This window comes from Dermochelys coriacea, chromosome 7 (genome assembly GCF_009764565.3).
Source record: "Dermochelys coriacea isolate rDerCor1 chromosome 7, rDerCor1.pri.v4, whole genome shotgun sequence".
In the NCBI taxonomy this organism is placed as follows: Eukaryota; Metazoa; Chordata; order Testudines; family Dermochelyidae; genus Dermochelys; species Dermochelys coriacea.
This window is the reverse complement of record NC_050074.1, coordinates 68,273,123-68,292,221: the sequence shown is the minus strand read 5'-3', so window position 1 is coordinate 68,292,221 and position 19,099 is coordinate 68,273,123. Positions and strand designations below refer to the sequence as shown.

The following is a 19,099-nucleotide window of genomic DNA, read 5'->3' as shown; positions in this document are numbered from 1 at the left end:
AAAGGATTAGATTGTGCCTAGAGTGTTACATTTCTTTAGACACTAACAGTAAGAGAGAATGCAGTGGGCTTGTGCAGGAAGTTATGATCTGTTTAATTGCCATGCATTCATTAGATATCTTTGTCTTATTCCCTCCATGTGAGTGATTTTGTTTAATTTCATTTGAATCTTAGACTGCAATCTCTTTGGGGGAAAGCCTCTCTCTTACTAATAGTGAAATTCTAGGCCTGCTGAAGTGAATAGGGCCAGAATTTCACCTTAAATGTTTGTTCAGCACAATGCATCCTCAAATCAAAATGGGGGTTTGGGGCATTACCACAACATATTCAGTAGATAACACACAACTTTCCTTAGAAAGTCCAATTCGTGGCAAAATAAAAAAGCCAAGACAAATCAGTACACAATTTAAAAGCGTAAAATATAAAAGCTTACAGGTATTTTAAAAGTGTCGACAGGCACCTGGTTCTCCATAGATTCCAGAGATGGCCGACGGACATTTGTAGAAGAGTAACTGATGGGGTAGGACTGGGCTGGGCGCCGAAAGGTCATCTCTGCTGAGGCAATCGGTGGTTTTGGAGAATTCTTGTGGTAACGGTGGATGAAATAAGAAGAGAGCAGCACTGAGATAATGAAGGAGAGCAGAACTGCCCCTGCAATCACGGTCTTGCACACGTCGTCACACAGCGGCTCTGTGGGCAAAGGGGGAATTGATTACAGCTCTGCTGGTTTCGTTTTCAATTTCTTCCCATCTCATCTCTTTCCACGCCCCCCCTTTGGTAGCTAGTTACTATTCACAACAGCATCTACTTAGAGGTTTTGAATTAAATTTACCTTATAACAGTAATTTCGTAAGCAACACTAAAACCCTGGGTCTAATTCTCAAAGAAAGGTAGAAGTGGTGCATTTACCCAGTGCAGCTGCAAAATCCTACATTTCCCCCAAGTTCTGTGGGCAATTGCATGCCTAAAAGCCTGTTAAATTGTAACTAGATTTAGTTAGAGTCTTACAGCGCTTGGTAGTGCAGGTACTGACTTAATCCGAGACCTTTTCCTTGAGACTTATCCTATCATATAGTCACTTGCCAACACCACTGCAGACCCTAGGAACACAATCCCTTGATATCCTTGTCAGATCCACTTCCCTACCAAGTAACATTTCCCCCAGAAGTGTATATTATTATAGAATCATAGAAATGTAGGGCTGGATTGGACTTCGAAAGGCCATCTAGTCTATTCTCTTGCTCTGAGGTGGGACCATGTAAACTATGTTATGAGTATTCTCAAGTCTCCCTTCCCCTTTTTCCTGCATGGGAACCCCTCTCTATCTTCAGAAGGGTCGGGGGGGGGGGGAGGGGAGAACGGGTCCTTAGTTGTATTATTGTTTTTTGCTTTTCACTTAATAATATATTGTCCAGTGCTACAAGTCCTTCATGGAGAAGGTTCATTAGAAAACAAATCACTACTCCCCTTTTGCAAGTACTCCCATTCTGCCTTCCTTTGAAAACAGGGCAAGAGGTGTAGCTAGGTAGCAATCTACCCCCAGGAAAATGTATAAGGTGATTCCAGCACCTTCCACAACTGTCTTTTCCATCTCTGAGTTCTGTAGTTGAGATTTTTAACTCAAGTCCAGTGAAAAGCAATCCCCTAACCACCTTTGAAGAGTTCAGACCACAAGTCCGTGCTACCCTTCCACTGAAATGCAGCCACCTCTGGGGATTGTGGGGCAGCCAATCAGTGTATTGTGCAACTCTGGATGGGAGGGGACACTATGCCAAAAACACAGGGAGAAAATCCATGGGGAATCCTTAATGTCCAAATCCAGGAGCTCCCTTCTTATGCTTTGTACGCTGGCAGGCCATGAACATGAACATTACCCATCACCATGTAAATGAGTTTAGATGGTTTTATATATCAAAGACAGGAGTATTGTATATAGTAGGAAAGGTTAGTGTCACAGGAGCAAGATAACTGTAAAACCAGCTAAATAATCTTTAGACTTACCTTTAATATCATCTTTCTCACAGTAACAGTTTTGTCTTGGGAAGCAGTAACAAATCCCATGTCCTGATTTAATTCCCTGAGCGCCTCTCTCATGACCACCAATGATGTTTCCATCTAATCAAATATAAACGCAAACTCAGATTCTCACACTGTAGTTAAAAGGCAAAGCTCAACAGCTCATTCCACTAAAGGGTTTTTGTGGGCTTACTCTACTAAGTATTTGAAATTTGACAGTTCAGCTCAGATTAAGCAGTAAAAATGAAGATAGGTGAAAAAAATGGACAAAAGGTCTCTGGGGGTTAATGTAAAGAGATTAGGGAACTCAACGACTACTTGAATACTAACTAGTTCTCGGCTCACTGGTCTGATTAGCAATTATTGCTGTTATAGAAGATCCTGGTTTATAGACTTACATATGATAGACAAGGTGGGTATAGGATACATAGAGTTTATTTTGGATTATGTCTTTACTTTGTATGTGTACAATGGGTGGATACCGCCTTTATTTAAAATGGCCTTTAAACATTGAATATGTATATCTATTATTTAATGTTGATTCCCACTCCCAACTCATCTGACCTCTCTCTGTCTTGTCAGCTCTCCAAAATCTTCTCTTATTTAGTTTAATTTTTCTCTCCCACTCCTGCTCTGTAACTGTTGTGTGCCTTATATATGTAGGAGACAGCAGTCTAGTTGTTACAGCAGGCCAGGAACTGGTGGTCAAGAGACTTGGGTTTTATTTCTGGTTCTGACAGCCACTTGCTCTGATCTTGGACAAATCAGTTAAGCACTATGCACCTCAGTTTTCCCATCTTCAAATGGAGATGATGATACCCACTTTTGCAAAGTGTTTTGCAATATTCTGGCGAGAGGCACTATATGAAAGCACTAAAAGCTCTGTAAATGAATGTTTTATTGTCTAGGATAATCTATTATTTAGCATAAGGACACACTGTATGTAACCACCCTGTGTACAGAGCTAGCCTGATTTCCAATTGGCAAAGTTCCTGCAGAATCAGGCTCTTCTGAAACTATCATATGAAAATCTGTAAAACATACTTCCATACAGAAACTATTAGTAGTAATAATCTTTTTATCTACATAGTATCTTACATCCCTAAGATTTAATAGGATGAAATCAATTGTGTTCTATAGAAATGTAATCAGGTTTTATAGAGTTACAGGTATTAAAATGGAGAAAGAGATCATTTCTATAGTTATATTTTTAAACCATGCTATAGAATTCTATACCAGGGATATAACTTTTTATTAAATTTTGGAGGAGGATAAAAAAAATCCTTTAGAAAGGTTACACTTTTCTATTAAATCCTGCATGGATTTTCCAAAAGGGAATGCAGCTGTCTCTGTGATGGAGGACGGGTGGGTAAAGCAATGAGCTCCAAAATTGGGGAACAGGACATTTTGGCCAATGACATGAAAGCAACCCTCTAATCTGTGTGGGGAAAGTGCAATGGGAATTCAGCATCCTTGCAGAGTATATAGGACCTCAGTCTTAGAAATCTTTCCTCAGGGGTCCACATGTACTAAACTGTGTGTGATTTAAGGAGACTATGCTGGGTCAACCCCGTCAGAGCTAGGACCTGTTCCAGAAAACATAGGTGTTTCCAGACCTGTCATTTGGTCCCCATGGGACCTAAATTAATTCCCCTAATTATTCTTCTGTTTTGGAGAGCTGAGCACTGATTGCTTCCCGATCTTGCAAGCTCATGACAGTGGGGGACGATAACGTCAGATAAGTACAACTGCTTCTACTCCAAAAGTTCTTTGTGAGAGCAGAGGAAGTGTCACCTTGCATAGGACAGCAAGAGAAAAAATACTTCCACTCTGGATATAAATGGGGCTTTCCCCATTGGGTCCAATGGAACTTACTCAAGTTAGAGCACGGTTACCAGCAAAACTCCAGCAGTTCTACAGATTACCAGCGGTGCTTCAGATTACATTGTGTCTCTATGCCCATCCTTTCATTCAATCAGCAGCTGTTTTCACTGCTGGATGGAGGGCAGGGACTTTCTGCCTTGCCTTCAGATCCTATAAATTGGGGCCCTTACCAAGAAACCCTCCCTAAAGCTGAAAGATGTGGAAGTGACCATCTGGTAACTCCAGAAGATCAGAAAGCAGAGCAGAGAATGCTGGATGGTCACACTACCACTGAACACTAAAGTAAACAAACAAAATTGAACCCAGCACCCATATTTTCTTTGAAGTTCAGGTTCTGTAGAACCTAATCTCACAGATGAACCTGCAGTGGTTGGTCCAGTGAAAATCGTTCAGAACTTCTTAGTGGGGTTCACATGGCACAGCCAGCCCTGACCAAAAACCCACCACCATTTAGAATTCTCTCTACTATTATATTTAAAGTAGTTACATATTATACTGAGGCATCTACAGAAAGGATGTGGACAAATTGGAGAAAGTCCAGCGGTGGGCAATGAAAATGATTAGGGGGCTGGGGCACATGACTTACGAGGAGAGGCTGACAGGACTGGGCTTATTTAGTCTGCAGAAGAGAAGAGTGAGGGAGGATTTGATAGCAGCCTTCGACTACCTGAAGGGGGGTTCCAAAGAGGATGGAGCTTGGCTGTTCTCAGTGGTGGCTGATGATAGAACAAGAAGCAACAGTCTCAAGTTGCAGTGAGGGAGACCTAGATTGGATAATTGGAGGGTGGTGAAGCACTGGAATGGGTTACCCAGGGAGGTGGTGGAATCTCCATCCTTAGAGATTTTTAAGGCCCGGCTTGACGAAGTCCTGGCTGGGATGATTTAGTTGGGATTGGTCCTGCTTTGAGCAGGGGGCTGGACTAGATGGCCTCCTGAGGTCTCTTCCAACCCTAATCTTCTATGACTTTATTTAGTACATAAATAGGTTTCCTGTGCGTAACGGTGACAACAGTAGAACCAATTGTTTTAGCTTGTTTGTAGGGTCCCATTGCAAGTGGCATATGTAATATGTGCATATGGGTGTGCACGTATGTATAATTTTGGGGATTTAAGCACCAAGTGCCTACCCATCAAAATGATAGATGAATGATAAAAATAAATATTTTAGCAGCTAGCATATATATACACAACATACTGGCATTACAACATCCAGGATTTTATTATACGTTGTTTGCTTTTGCCAAAGAAATGTCTTCTGCAGATAAAAGCTGAGATAATGGTACCTGTCAGCACATTTGAACTCCTGAAATGCACTAATTTCTCCATCTGTGAACATATTGGCTATGACCTCCAACCCTGTGTCCTGAACTGCCAAGTCAGAACAACATTCTCAATTTATGCATTAACAAGATAGCATACAGAACATCTTGAAAGCTTGTGTTACTTGCCTGTTTCTATTGTCTAATAAGATTCCATTTCTTTCAGCCTTCTGTAAAGCAAACCATCTACCAGTACATATGTTGAACATTACAGATTTTAGGGAGGCAGCCTCTAGCACATCATTTGCTGCTTGTAAAGTGACAGCTGATTCCACTTATCACCAGTGAAGATTTTTCAGATTATAGTAAAATATCTATGATCACTTTAAGTATTTCTGCCACTTTAAAATTTATGCTTTGTTCACAAGAAGAATTAAATTTACAAGGTCTTTTCTACACTGTGACTTAGCCTGCATCAACTGGGGTGTAAATTCTAATATGAAAGCATGTTGTGCACTAACTGGCCCATGTGGACCGTGCTGGTGTGCACTAAAGTTCCCTAGTGAATGCCAGCAGGGTCCACATGCACCAGTTAGTGTGCAACATGAGGGTGCACACTAGAAGTTGCCCCCCCCAGCTGATGCAGGCAAAGGCACAGTGTAGACAAACACAATCTTGCTCTGAGTGAATTCAATCAGAGTTTGGCTATTGGCTCTAAAGGGCAGAAGACTGGGCTCATAACTCTGAACTTTGCACAACTCAAACATCAGCTATAAGACTGTAAATAGATATTTGTGTTTAATATCTGCAAAGGATCTGGAAACAAGAAAGCAGAACTTGGACTAATATACACAGCTTTAAGATACCAATTATTATTTTATATATTATATTTTATATTAAGTTAAAACACTCCATACTTGTGCAATCTTGGGGGCACACTGATGGATCTTTGCTCTCTATAACATCACAGATGCCATCTGGACAAGTCCTGATGCTTGGGGTGCAGGTAGAATAATTTGTGGTGATTCCTATGAACACACAAGCACACAACAGTCAAAATACTACAATGATTTGAAGAGAAGTTCATTGCACTCTCTTTGTGCATGTTGATGCACTGAGACACAGGGGACACAGTCAGTTTAAAAAAAAACACACACTGTCTACAAATTCTTCACCTGCTGTTTTTACAACTAACATGCAAGATGATGATAACTGAAAAAAGAGTGCGTTTTTCACTGGGTTTTCAGTTTATCTACTTGGTGCATTTGACAGCCCTTTGTGAGCTGTCATAGTTTCAGTTATGGTGATCTTAGGTGTTATTTGCAACAAAGGTAGATGAAACATACTGAGTACCAAGTTTGCTTTTTAAAACTGATGATCTCTCTTTAAACGTATTTTCACAAGCCTGCGACTGAACAAAAGGTTTACAAATAGTTGGAGGGAAATTGTGATATTAATAGAAGGGCAAGAGTAAAACATCAAAGTTTGCTATGGAATATTTAAGAATACCATCATTTGTCACATAAGCAATGTGTTGTAAGTGTTACAGAGCACACATTCTCAAGTTTTAGATAATGGTTTCAAACTGAGATCTCTGTTGTACCAGTATCTGCTGGTGGGATTTTGTAGAATTTGAGCTGTTCCAGACTCAGGTCACGATTGCAAGGGGTTATGTTGCATTCAACAGGCCATATTCTTCTCTTCCTTCCCAGTGATCGCTAATTTGATACCTGCAGGTGCTGTGATGGGTGGGCCCCAGGGATTGGATTAATGATGACTTCCCCTTAACTCTGCTCTCCTCCCTCCTGCAGGTTTAATTTGTGTATTATTTATACCATAAGTTCTGGATGGTTTAATATCCTGGGGTATCTCTTCAGCTGGAACTGATCAGCACAGTTACATCATAGTCAATGGAGCTGTGCCAATTTAACATCAGCTGACAATCTGGCCAATTACGCAACAGAAGTATGTACCTGTTCCACTTCCCTGTCTCCACTCGCATTTTCCTGTTAGCACTCCTACACCACCACACTCTTCACATTCAGCATGGTGCTTATTAACAGCGCAAGATTCAGGACAGTCCTCTTCTTTCTTTATAACTGCATGGAACGGAAGCAAGACAACGTGAGGTGTCACTAGATGGATCGATAGAGGTGAATACATATGCAAGCCAGCTGGGCTCTAAAAAGGAGAAATTCCTTTTTCTAGATTAAAAATGAGAGAACACAGTTAACTTTGAGGACCTATCTCTCAATACATTTAGAATAAAGACTGAAGGGACCCTAGCTGTGTATCTTCTTCCTATTTAGTATGAAAGGGGTACTGGCAGTAGCATTGCCCGCTCTGATTGCTGGGCATAAAGCTTGGAATTACAGAAAGGCAGCACGATGCACTAACATACCAATTATAATACAAACAATGGATTCAGAAAAAGGCATGACCTTGTTGTTTGGGCTGGCATGAAGGCATGACCCTTGTTGTTTGGGCTGGTGTGACACTGGGCCAGCAAACAGCAGGTGGCACGGAGAGGTTCTGATTGCAACTAGCACAAAACTCTGGCGGGAGGAATAGCACTACTGATCCCGTGTCCATTTCCCCAATCTGCCCCAAAACCTAATGTCTGAGGTCACGTTATTACATAATTCAAAGGAATAGGGGCAATCAACTGCTGGGAGTTAACTGTTCTGCACGGACAATTCTCTTGGAGAGTACTTAATGGTTTGGTAAGATTGCAGTATAGTCCCAATCTGCTCTTGTGATCCAGGGAGGTGTTATACGGTTTAACTTACACAGATCTTCCCTCTTCTGTGAAGTTTGAACCCTGACACTTGCTACAATGAACCAAGTGTGGTACCATATTAAGTACTAGGCAAAAGATGGGTAAAATGACTAAACCAGCAAAAATAGATACAATACAAATGGTTGTTGGTGGTAAACAAGCCCATTGGAATTCACACTGACATCTTTGTGCAGCAGAGTCATGGGTTACATATTCGGAGGCTACCATAAGGACATATAAAATTAAATAAGTGGAAAGTACAGAAAAAGAAACAAATGGAAGAGAACCCCCTAATATAGACCACGTGCTACCATGCTGTCTAGTCCCATTTCTGTAATGTTCCCTTGCCTGTTTTAAGCAGCCTGACAATGATTAAAGTATGAACAACAAAATGAGAAGCATCTAACATAACTTCAGTGCCTTCGGTGCACATTTTCTAACATTTTGTTGTTTTAAACTTCAGTCCAGGAGAGTGAAGGACGGCAGTGTCTATTGCTACATATGTACTACACTGAATATTACGAGGCTGCTAAATGGCTAATTTACTGCCCTTTTTCAGAGCATGTGTTCAACTCTATGCACAAGCCTAAATTTTTATACCTCATGTTCTGCATGAGTATTAAGAGGAGGAACAAGGAGAAAGGTGTGTCTGACAAGGAAGTGCTTTGCAATGACAAAACTGAAGAGGGATACATGTATATGAAACACACTGTATAGAACACACACAAAAAGTAGATTCTTACAAAGCTAATCATGGTTTATAATATAAGGAATTGCATTTGATGAAACTCCTTTTATATCTAACACAATATCTATCTTCACATATCCTCTAGAAATGCAAATTAGAGAGGAGTCTGAACCAAAACACCTAATCCAAACACCCAAACTTTGGGATCTGATCTGAACTCGGTGGCTCAGGCTCATTTCTATTGTTAATTTCACCAGTGTATGAACTGCTCTAACAAGCCACTTGCCTAAAAATTAACACTGAAAGAGACAAACCCAGCTATAACAAGTTGTGACACTCTCCTCAGGGAGCTCAGAACCGTAAACCACTGTGTTAACCTCAGTGAGAGAGAGCTTTGCTGGAGCTTAAGCTGTATGATGGCTCCCTGCCACAGCAGTAAACTCCTTGTACTCTGCCAGTCTAAACCGTGTCTTGCCAGTAACAATGAGTGAACCCCAGTACCCGAATTCCCCAGAGATGTCTCCCTTTGCAGTGTCCGGACCCTCTGACTCCCAGAAATTACCAAATCTGCTGTCTCCAAAGAGACAGAACATATACCAGCCTGTTGGATCAAATGAGGGAGCACACCTTTACTGAAGTATAACAGAGCAGAGATGGCTTATAGGAAAAGTAAGCATAAGTTTATTAACACAAAACATAGATGTAAGTGATTCTAAGTAAGAGAAACAGAGACAAGTCTGGTAACAAATAAAACACAAAGCACACGCTTTTTAGTGACTAAAACTTAATTTAAGAAAGCTACAGCCTTTTGCCTAAGTGGCTTCCTCACTTACATCAAGCTATCAGCATCCCCAGCCCCTCAGGCTGGAGGATCTACCACTCACAGAATCAGAGGGTGCTGGTCCCTTTGCGTCCCACTACCCCCAAATGATGGGTACCCAAATAACTTTTTGCTTCTCTTTATATTTCCTAAAATTCATTGTTTTGTCCCCAGAGTCAAGATGACCTCCTGCTGTTCTTCTCATTCTTTGCCTTTCTATCCTCCTGTTGATTGTATGTCAAAGGGCTTCCATTGTTTTGGTTCCACAATGCTTAATTGTCATTAGAGACAGAGAGATAGCTGCCTTCTCTCCTGCCTGGAAGAAAACCTGTTTCTTCCCTTGTTTGGTCACAGACTTTAAAGCATAATATCAGTGAGTATCCATAATTCCTCATACAGTGTTAATATCGACATTTCACAACCTTTCTCCCCCATCTATCTCAAGTACTTACCTGTTCCTTCCAGTGTAATAGTGAGCTGGGTTTTGGCATGCTTCTTACTCTGCTTGTCTGAGGCTACAATGGTGTATTGAATTTCTTTGCATTCAGGTCTGAGTAGCACAGAGGAGTCATTCACGTAGAGGCTTCCATACTTGTCCTCTCGGCCCTGAAGTATCCCTACAGCATAGCAGCTGGCACTGGGAGACAGCAACCTGTAGGTGATGTTTACTCCACAGAACTTCATGCAGTTTTCTATGCAGATTTTACCTATCTAGGCTCAAACAACAACAAAGAGATCATGATACTTTATGCTCACTACAAATCTTTCGCAGTGATTAAAGTTAGTTAAATACATGCAACATTTAGCATCTCTCTGTCTATTGTTCTTACATGGCCCCCATTACAATAGTATCTGAGAGCCTCAGAGCACCCCTGTGAGGTAGGTAAGTAGCCTTAACCCAACTTTACAAACATGAAACTAACTGACCAGCCCAAGGTCACACAGAATGTCTGTGGCAGAACAGGGATTTGAATCCAAGGCTAGTGGCCCATCCTCCAGACCATCATTCTTCATCCTACCCAGTTCCATGCAGCCAAAATATGTTTCTTTCAAAGATCCTCTGCAAGGAATTCACTAGAAAATACTGGGGTACTAGTCATAATGATGCTATCATAAATAGAAAAGGAGTACTTATGGCACCTTAGAGACTAACAAATTTATTTGAGCATAAGCTTTCGTGAGCTACAGCTCACTTCATCGGATGTAGCTCTCGAAAACTTATGCTCAAATAAATTTGTTAGTCTCTAAGGTGCCACAAGTACTCTCTTTCTTTTTGCGAATACAGACTAACACGGCTGCTACTCCGAAAGCTATCATAAATGTCACACATTTCATCTACACACAACTCCCATTGACAACAACAGGACTTTTGAGTGGAAAACGATGGCAGCCTCAGGTCCCAATATCTATTTCTTTTCTGAGAACCAACAAAACCAAGTTATTTAATTCAAAATTGGTATGTTAGTTCTACAGATGAACAGAAGCATATTGCATGTGCTAGAGTTTCTGGACCAGATCCTGCTCTCAGTTTTGCTGATGAAGTCAATGGGCACACTCAGAGCGAGCGAGAGGAGAATCAGGCCCTGTCTATGTTAGAAGCATGATGTGGAAACTAGAATTGATTGAAATTTTTCTAATCTTGAAATTTTAAAAATTTTGTAAAGTTTTCCCATTTTTTTGCGCAAGCTATAGAACCGGTAGAAATATTTCAGGTTCCAAAATTCTGACATTTTTATTTTCCTAACTTGGAAATAAATTAACAAAAACCATAATCAAAACTGTTTTTGAAAATATCAAAAAAAATTCCCCTTTTCCCTCTCTTTATTGCCCAGCCCTAGTGGAAACTTCATGGAGACTTTTTTTCATCACTCTACTAACCTGCGATGACTTTATGGATGACTTAAGAACTGAAAGTCTCTCTCTCTCTCTCTCTCTCACACACACACACACACACACACACAAAATGAAGCAGAATCAGCATAAGTATTATTATATTTTCCAGATGACTTAGTTTTGGTTTAAAAAATTGCAGTGTTGCCAAAAGGCAATTTTTTATTCCTTTTCTATTGGGCTTTTTAGAATGGAGCAAAATAAACCAATGTTTGCAATCAGAGCTCCCAGGAGATATAAGAAGTTGCTATTTCAAAGCTAGACTTGAAAAGTGTCCCTGCTGTATATCTGAGCAAATAAGTACATGTGAAAACCCTACACCGGCATGAGGAAACTGTGCAATTTGGTGTAGTGTGCACAAATTGGAGACTCTTTCAAACAGGGCTGTGTAATCCACTGGATGGGGTATTGGAATGGGACTCAAAAGACCTGGATTTATTCCCAACTCTGCCACTAACTTACTGCATGACTAGAATCAAGTCACTTCACTGCTCTGTTTCCCCTCCCACTTTTTGTCTGCCTATTGCAAGCTTTTTGTCTCAGGAGCTGTAAGGATGTTTGTAAAGATGCCTTAGAAGAAAGGAGCCCTGATCTCAGTAGGAGTCTCTAGGAACAACTTTAAACCAAATAAATAAATAAACAAACAATGAAGGTAGGAAGGAAGAGCTAAAAAGCTACATTTTCTACCACTCAGGAGAAAGATTATACCGGAAATAAGTTATCTGACCTCAGGGCAATATATTCATTGGCAGGCGACAAGTAATTTTTTTTTAATTCTAAGAAAACGTAAAAGTTCCCGAAAGTTGTATAACCTCAAACTCCATTCTCAAGAGGTTAAAACTTCAAATCAGACAGAGTAAAACATTTTTGTGCAATAAAGGCAATGTAGTAATTAGTCCAAAAACTGAAGAGATGACTTTCTTAATGAAGGAAGACAGAAAATTAATGGAAAGCAATTACACAAGCACTATTCTAACGTTCTAATTATTCACTGCTTAGATATGAGTGGCACAATATTATGGTCAGAAGTTTCTGGCCAACAGAAGCATCCAAAAGTCTCTAAAGAAGGACCTCATCTTTTTCAATTTGCTGGTGGCAGTTAAGCATTGTCATTTAAAGTGAAAACAGGGAGAGGATTATTGCTGTTGGAGTTTCTGCCTGGAGTAGTATATACACTCAACCACTCCAAATTCTGAAACTATTTATCTAAGCAGCACAGGAATGTAAATCCTTATATCCTGTCTAATTCATATAGTTCCTGATCCAAAACCCATCCAAGTCTTTCCATTGATTTTAATGAGATTTGAATCGGGACCAACACAGCATTTGCTTTGTTTATGGGGACAACTGTAATGGTAAGGGTGGAGGGAGATTTGTGGTGGGTCATCTTAAATTTAAAACACTTAAGATATGCTATAAAGTTATGCCAGGTGGGCCTAGCACACACAGATAAATGCTGCTTCTAGCATTTTTAAAATAAAAATCTAAGTAAATCCATTTCCTGAAGTGAAACCGTCATTCTTGGATTCAGACTAATGAGAAAGCTCCAGCAGTTCTAGGAGTGCATCTTATTATAGAAAGGTCCCATTTAACTGCTTTTACATTTCTTTATTTCCATTCCACTTAGGACCATGTGTTTCTTTTTGGCAGAAGAATGCAGAGAGAGGAATAAAAGACTCCAAAAGCTAGGCTGCTTATGATGTGGGCTGTCTTCTCTCCTCTGTGCCATGGAACTGGCAAGTAAACAAGCAGCGGGTGGAGGTAAAAAGAGTTAAGGCTGAGATTGCTCTCAAATCCCTGGCTGGATACAAGGTAGCTTTACGTCCCTCCAGTCCCCTTCTAGCAACAAGTCTCTTGGCAATGACAGCACAGTAGATGTCGTGTTGTACTGCCACTGACTTAGCTCTGCAATCCCTACCACAGTGGTTCCAGAATGCAGCTGGGAAAAATGAAAGCCACTCCAAGCAGCATTAACCACAGTTATTGTATGGACTCTTGCCTGTGTAGGAGGGGACACTGGGTGTTCCCTGTCTGTTCCTCTCCCATCAAGCCATTCTCACCTTCTCCACATATCCTCTCAGCTGTAGAGATTTCCTATGAAGGGGATGGGAAAGGCTGCGCAGATCATTAGGGGATGGAGAAGCATCCTTCACAGCCAGGTTTCCCTCAGTGCAGCCCCACAGCAGCTCTGCTCTCCTTTGTACCATACAGAGGGGAAGCAACAGAGGGGATCCCGAGGTACTTTGTCAAAGAAAAGAAGCTGTTTCTATCTGGATGGTTCTTTCCCGGGCGTTACTGCCCCAGGATTACATGACTATAAGTAATAGTCTAATGGAAACTTTGGTGACCTTAAACATACTGCAGTGCAGCCTCACTGGACTCAGGCAAAAACAGACAGACAGCACTTCCAACCTATTAAGAGGAATGCTGCTACCTCCTCAGAAAATACTTCAGTAATCACCAGTAATGTGATCCAATATCAGGGCAGGATTCAGGCAAGGAGCAGGATGGTATTAAAAGAGATGCGATCAGTTAAGACACAAATATTTTGGTTTTCAGAAATGATGGGAAGGGAGAAATTAATTTAGAGAGGTACAAGACAGGTAATCTTAGGAAGGGTTGGGTAATGGATTATGATGCCCCCTTCCATTGAATTTCAGTGGGATCTGGGTACCCAAATGCCAGAGGCGCTCTTGAAAATTTCGGCCTATATTTTTCATCATTGGTTGGAGTAAATAAGGACAGGGCTCTAAGTCCTTTGAAGAGCTAAATGAGTTGCACAGGTTCTGTCAGGCCATGCTCCTGTTACTCCATTCATTTGGCTGCTAAAACGGACAAATGGCATTGACCGGAAGGTTAACTAACACACACTTTTGTTTTCCTTAGACTGTGAGTTGTTTCAGCCTTCATATTCATTTGGCTCTACACTTTTCCTCACTGTTTAGGCTAATTATAGTTAATTATGCATAATGCTTCGATGACATGGAATGCCATTCTCTAGGAACTAAGCTGCTAGCATCAAGTTGGGCTGATCTCAGACCACACTGAATCTTCAAATCCACCTCTCAGAAGTGACTCCTGACTGAGAAAGCCATTCTCATTCTGGCTTTGATTCCGTGCCCCCCTAGTTAAACCTCAGAACAGAATCTCTTTGGGAATTAGAATTCAGCAAGCACAGACAGACACAGCTTCCACAGACACAAAGCTCTTTATTTCAGGAATATTTCCCTCTTACTACTGCCATCCAGTGAAATGAGACAGAGACCATTACATGTCAGGAAATGAAGCTCCTGAGATTAGAAAGGGAATTCCACTGAAAATGCAGAATGTTCAATGGTCCCAACACAATGAAAAGTCTGCGGCTTCCACACATGGCCTTTCTGTACTGATTTGTTATGCTTGGGAACAATGATTTTTATTGGAGATAAGCCCAAGCTAGAGCCACAGAAAATAACGTTGCTGGATTTAGGAGTAGCTTGGATCAATATTCAGATACATATAGCTCAGGTTCATCTCTAACTATTAAGGGCCCGATTGAGAACACCTTATTCACATGACTAAGCAGTTACTCCCCTGAAAAACCCCATTGCTTTCAACGGAGCTGCTAGTGAGAGTAAATGCACACCTCTGAGAGTAAGAGGTTCACAATCTGGCACTTCAAAAGCCAATGTAACACTAAAAGGATTGTGCTTCTTTACAAAAAGCACCGAAGGGCAACAGCATTTGCATGCAAGTTTCTCCCGGATTGGAGTCTGCAAGACTAAACAGGAAACCCCAAGCACCAAACAAAAAGGAACAATCACAACAAATAAAGACAGTCTGGACCTTGGCTGGCACTCTTTGTAAAGAGCCCAATGACTGAAGTAGCCTCTACTTGTTAGGGATGGTAACTGCAGACCCTGCCTTATGCCCATTGACTGGGAAGCCGTCATTAGCATTATCTGTGTGGAGCCTGTTCTGCAGTCTCAAAAGCTGCCAATCCAGCAGCACATTCCGTGAACATTAAACTGGTATCAAAATTAAATGTAAAGCCAGATAATCATAGGACTTGAAGGGACCTTGAGAGGTCATCTAGTCCAGTCCCCTGCACTCATGGCAGGACTTAGTATTATCTAGACCATAATATATCTTGCTTTCCTCTTTTATTCTTCTCCTTGACTAACCAGAAGCTTAAAGATAAATAAGGCATCTGATTATTAAGTTTCCTTCACAATGGGGGAAAAAAACAGTTTAGTCTCAACACTGCTCTGTGTTACAACTACACAGGACTTCTTAGGTCTCTATTTGTCACAAGGTTTTAGAATATGGAAACATTTCATCTTTCCACAACATTCATTATAATGAGCTAGTTTAGTATTAACATGCATGTTCTGCAGGATTTTCACTGTAATTTACCACTGATTAATGTCAATCTGTTGGAAATGTTACTAGAAGGCATTATTAATGGCGATGATGGTGATTAAACTGAAATGTGGGTTAAATTAGGAAGCACATTAATTAATGATTAGCCATTATCTAGGGAAAATCCATTAACATATTGCAGTAGGAGTATCTTCTCCACTTGATTTTTTTACCCTTTTCCATTGTCATTCTTTCCTACAATTCACTTTAATTAGGGTCCAAAAGGCTCTGTCCAGTGAACAACCTAAGGAACTATTTGTTTGCTCTATTTATGTTAATATAGGCCCTTTAACAGAAGCGGAGTTGCTACATAATAATCTATAATAATGTCACAAATACTGACATGTAACAATTTTATGAACACCGTATGTGACTTTCCTGCATGAATGCACTGATCTAGCTTAATAGGGGACTCTGGGAACCAACAAACAGGGAAGCAACAAAATGGCTTCCCAGATAAAAACATATAGGCATAATCAAGAAATACAAAGGGTCTTTTTGCTAGCTTCAAACACCTTCTCTCTGGTTGTAAATCTTGCTTTGCCACTGCTAGGAGTTGCCAGCTCAAACAGCTATAATCAGTTTAAAAGTAAACTGATTCCTGTGAAGGGGGGTGAGTTGCTAGGGGGTGTTCAGTGAGCATCAGTGAGCTCTGACAAGCTAAGAAAGAGAGCGGCTCTGTGGAAGAAAGTCTATAGAGAACAATGCTCCTAGAATGCCCATGTGGAAGATGGTTAAACACCTGGTAAGCTATAGTGGTGGGTTTAGTGGTTTTAAGATCTGTTTTCTCTTAAATGCTCTCGTTCTAAATAAATAATTATTTGCTTTAAGGAGCTGTTTGGTCACTGGTTACTATTGTCATTGACCTGGAGGGAAGACAACAGCAGGATATGAGCCAAAGTCAGCCCTGCTAGAAATTCATGAATAGTACCGGGGGACTGCATCCCAGGGTATGGGAGAATCAGAGGATTCCACCCTGAGCCAGGTGATGGCTAGAGACTGCAACCTGGAAGTGGGTGACCTCCACAAGACTAGGAGACATCAGAAGTGCAGTTCACCTAGTAAGTGACAAGGTCATATTTACTTTATGCATTACAATAGCTCACTTCTGTTTAATGTCTCACAAGGCTTCGGTTGGAGCTATCTGTATATTGGAAAACACATACTCACATCTCTGACTTCTCAAGCCTCCCTTATCCCAAGTGCTGAGGGCCATTCACCAAGGACAAGCGCCTGGCAGGTCAGCTGAAAATTCTGTCCTATCAGAGCTAGGCAGACCAGGAGAAGCCCACCTAGAAGCGGGTGGCAATGTCCACCTGATGGGTAGAATCCACCTTTTTGTTTTTGTGGAAAGAAGTGGGAATGCTGACACTATCTTCTGCAAACTTTTGGAGGGAACAGATGCGGTAAGGACGAAGCCAAGCTTGGAAGCATTTTTTAAGACACTGCTCACTTTCAGAAGTACCATGCTTCATTTCAAAGACTCAGATTTGATGATCATATCAGAGTACATCTAAAAATCCTCTGCTTCCAAATTACCTGGTGCTAGTTTCTAGAACCACACAGACTGGATGTTGGCAAAGCAGTAATCACAGATAAGTGTGATAGTGATCCGGAGGGTCACAATGCCTTGTTATTTAGATCATAAACTCTGTCCCTTACTATGTATTTGTACAGCACCTTGCAAAATGAGGCTCTGTAATACACACATCATTTTACACATGGGGGAAAATGAGGCAAAGAGAAGCGAAGTGACTTGCAGGCCAATAGCAGAATCAATATGACAACCTAGGTTTCCTGAATCCCAGTCCAGGGTTCTCACTACTAGGTAACATTGCCTCAGGGTCAGAACAGATTTGCAATGTCATCTAGTATTTGAGGACCTTTCTGAAATCCTGGAGGGTTGTTTTTTTGTTTTTTTTTTATGTACACATTTCCCTCCAAGCTGTCTCACTTTTACAAGGTTTATCTTCAACAATGCCAAAATCAAAAGCAACTAAGACAGTCCTTACCTGTGCAAATCGTTCAGCGTTTCTGTTCACCGTGAACTGGTAAGTCACATTAGGGAACTGAATGCTGACGGGAAGAATGGAGACATTGAAGTGGAGCATCACAGATCTTTCAGGGCCATGAAACTCTGTGTCATTCACCAAAACATCCAACTGGAAGGAACGGTTTTCTGTGACTGAAATATTTTTATTCAGCATCAGTTCTGCAAAAGAGAAGATTGGCTTTTCACGTCGATGCATTTTTAGGCAGCACAAAATCCCAACTATAAATATCAAATCTATTCTTCAAGCACAGGCTCATGGCATGCTACTAGTGTGACAGGGTTGGGCCAGATGGCTATAGGAGAGTAATAGAAGGCAGATATATTAGCCTCAGGCTAAGTATGTCCCTTTTCCCTGGGTAAGGTAACAGGGAAGGTTCCAGAACAATCAGGAACCTTCTGGAGACAATTAAGACAGGCTGATTAGAACACCTGCAGCCAATCAAGAAGCTGCTAGAATCAATTAAGAAAGGCTAATCACGGCACCTGGGTTTTAAAAAGGAGCTCACTTCAGTCTGACCCACTCTGTTCATAGATTCATAGATACTAAGGTCAGAAGGGACCATTCTGATCATCTAGTCCGACCTCCTGCACAACACAGGCCACAGAATCTCACCCACCCACTCCTACGAAAAACTTCACCTGTGTCTGACCTATTGAAGTCCTCAAATCGTGGTTTAAAGACTTCAAGGAGCAGAGAATCCTTCCTCAAGTGACCCATGCCCCATGCTACAGAGGAAGGCGAAAAACCTCCAGAGCCTCTTCCAATCTGCCCTGAAGGAAAATTCCTTCCCGACCCCAAATATGGCGATCAGCTAAACCCTGAGCATATGGGCAAGATTCACCAGCCAGATACTACAGAAAATTCTTTCCTGGGTAACTCAGATCCCATCCATCTAATATCCCATCTCAGGGGATTAGGCCTATTTACTCTGAATATTTAAAGATCAATTACTTACCAAAATCACATTATCCCATCATACCATCTCCTCCATAAACTTATCGAGTAGAATCTTAAAGCCAGATGGATCTTTTGCCCCCACTGCTTCCCTTGGAAGGCTATTCCAAAACTTCACTCCTCTGATAGTTAGAAACCTTCGTCTAATTTCAAGTTTAAACTTCCTGGTGGCCAGTTTATACCCATTTGTTCTTGTGTCCACATTGGTGCTGAGCTGAAATAATTCCTCTCCCTCCCCTGTATTTATCCCTCTGATATATTTATAGAGAGCAATCATATCTCCCCTCAACCTTCTTTTAGTTAAGCTAAACAAGCCAAGCTCCTTAAGTCTCCTTTCATAAGACAAGTATTCCAT

General features: G+C 41.1%; 1 protein-coding gene across 14 annotated transcripts in view; it reads right to left on the bottom strand.

The window, feature by feature from the left end:
• RET (ret proto-oncogene) overlaps nucleotides 1-19,099 on the bottom strand; it is a 154,536-nt gene that overhangs the window by 25,342 nt on the left and 110,095 nt on the right. For all 14 annotated transcript variants that reach the window (XM_038411504.2, XM_043518769.1, XM_043518762.1 and 11 more), the window contains 6 exons: nucleotides 17,749-17,948; nucleotides 9,898-10,156; nucleotides 7,132-7,257; nucleotides 6,076-6,186; nucleotides 2,001-2,114; nucleotides 433-689 (listed from right to left, as the gene is read on the bottom strand). In XM_038411504.2, coding sequence (XP_038267432.1) covers nucleotides 433-689; nucleotides 2,001-2,114; nucleotides 6,076-6,186; nucleotides 7,132-7,257; nucleotides 9,898-10,156; nucleotides 17,749-17,948 — 1,067 coding nt within the window. The remainder of the gene's footprint in view (nucleotides 1-432; nucleotides 690-2,000; nucleotides 2,115-6,075; nucleotides 6,187-7,131; nucleotides 7,258-9,897; nucleotides 10,157-17,748; nucleotides 17,949-19,099) is intronic.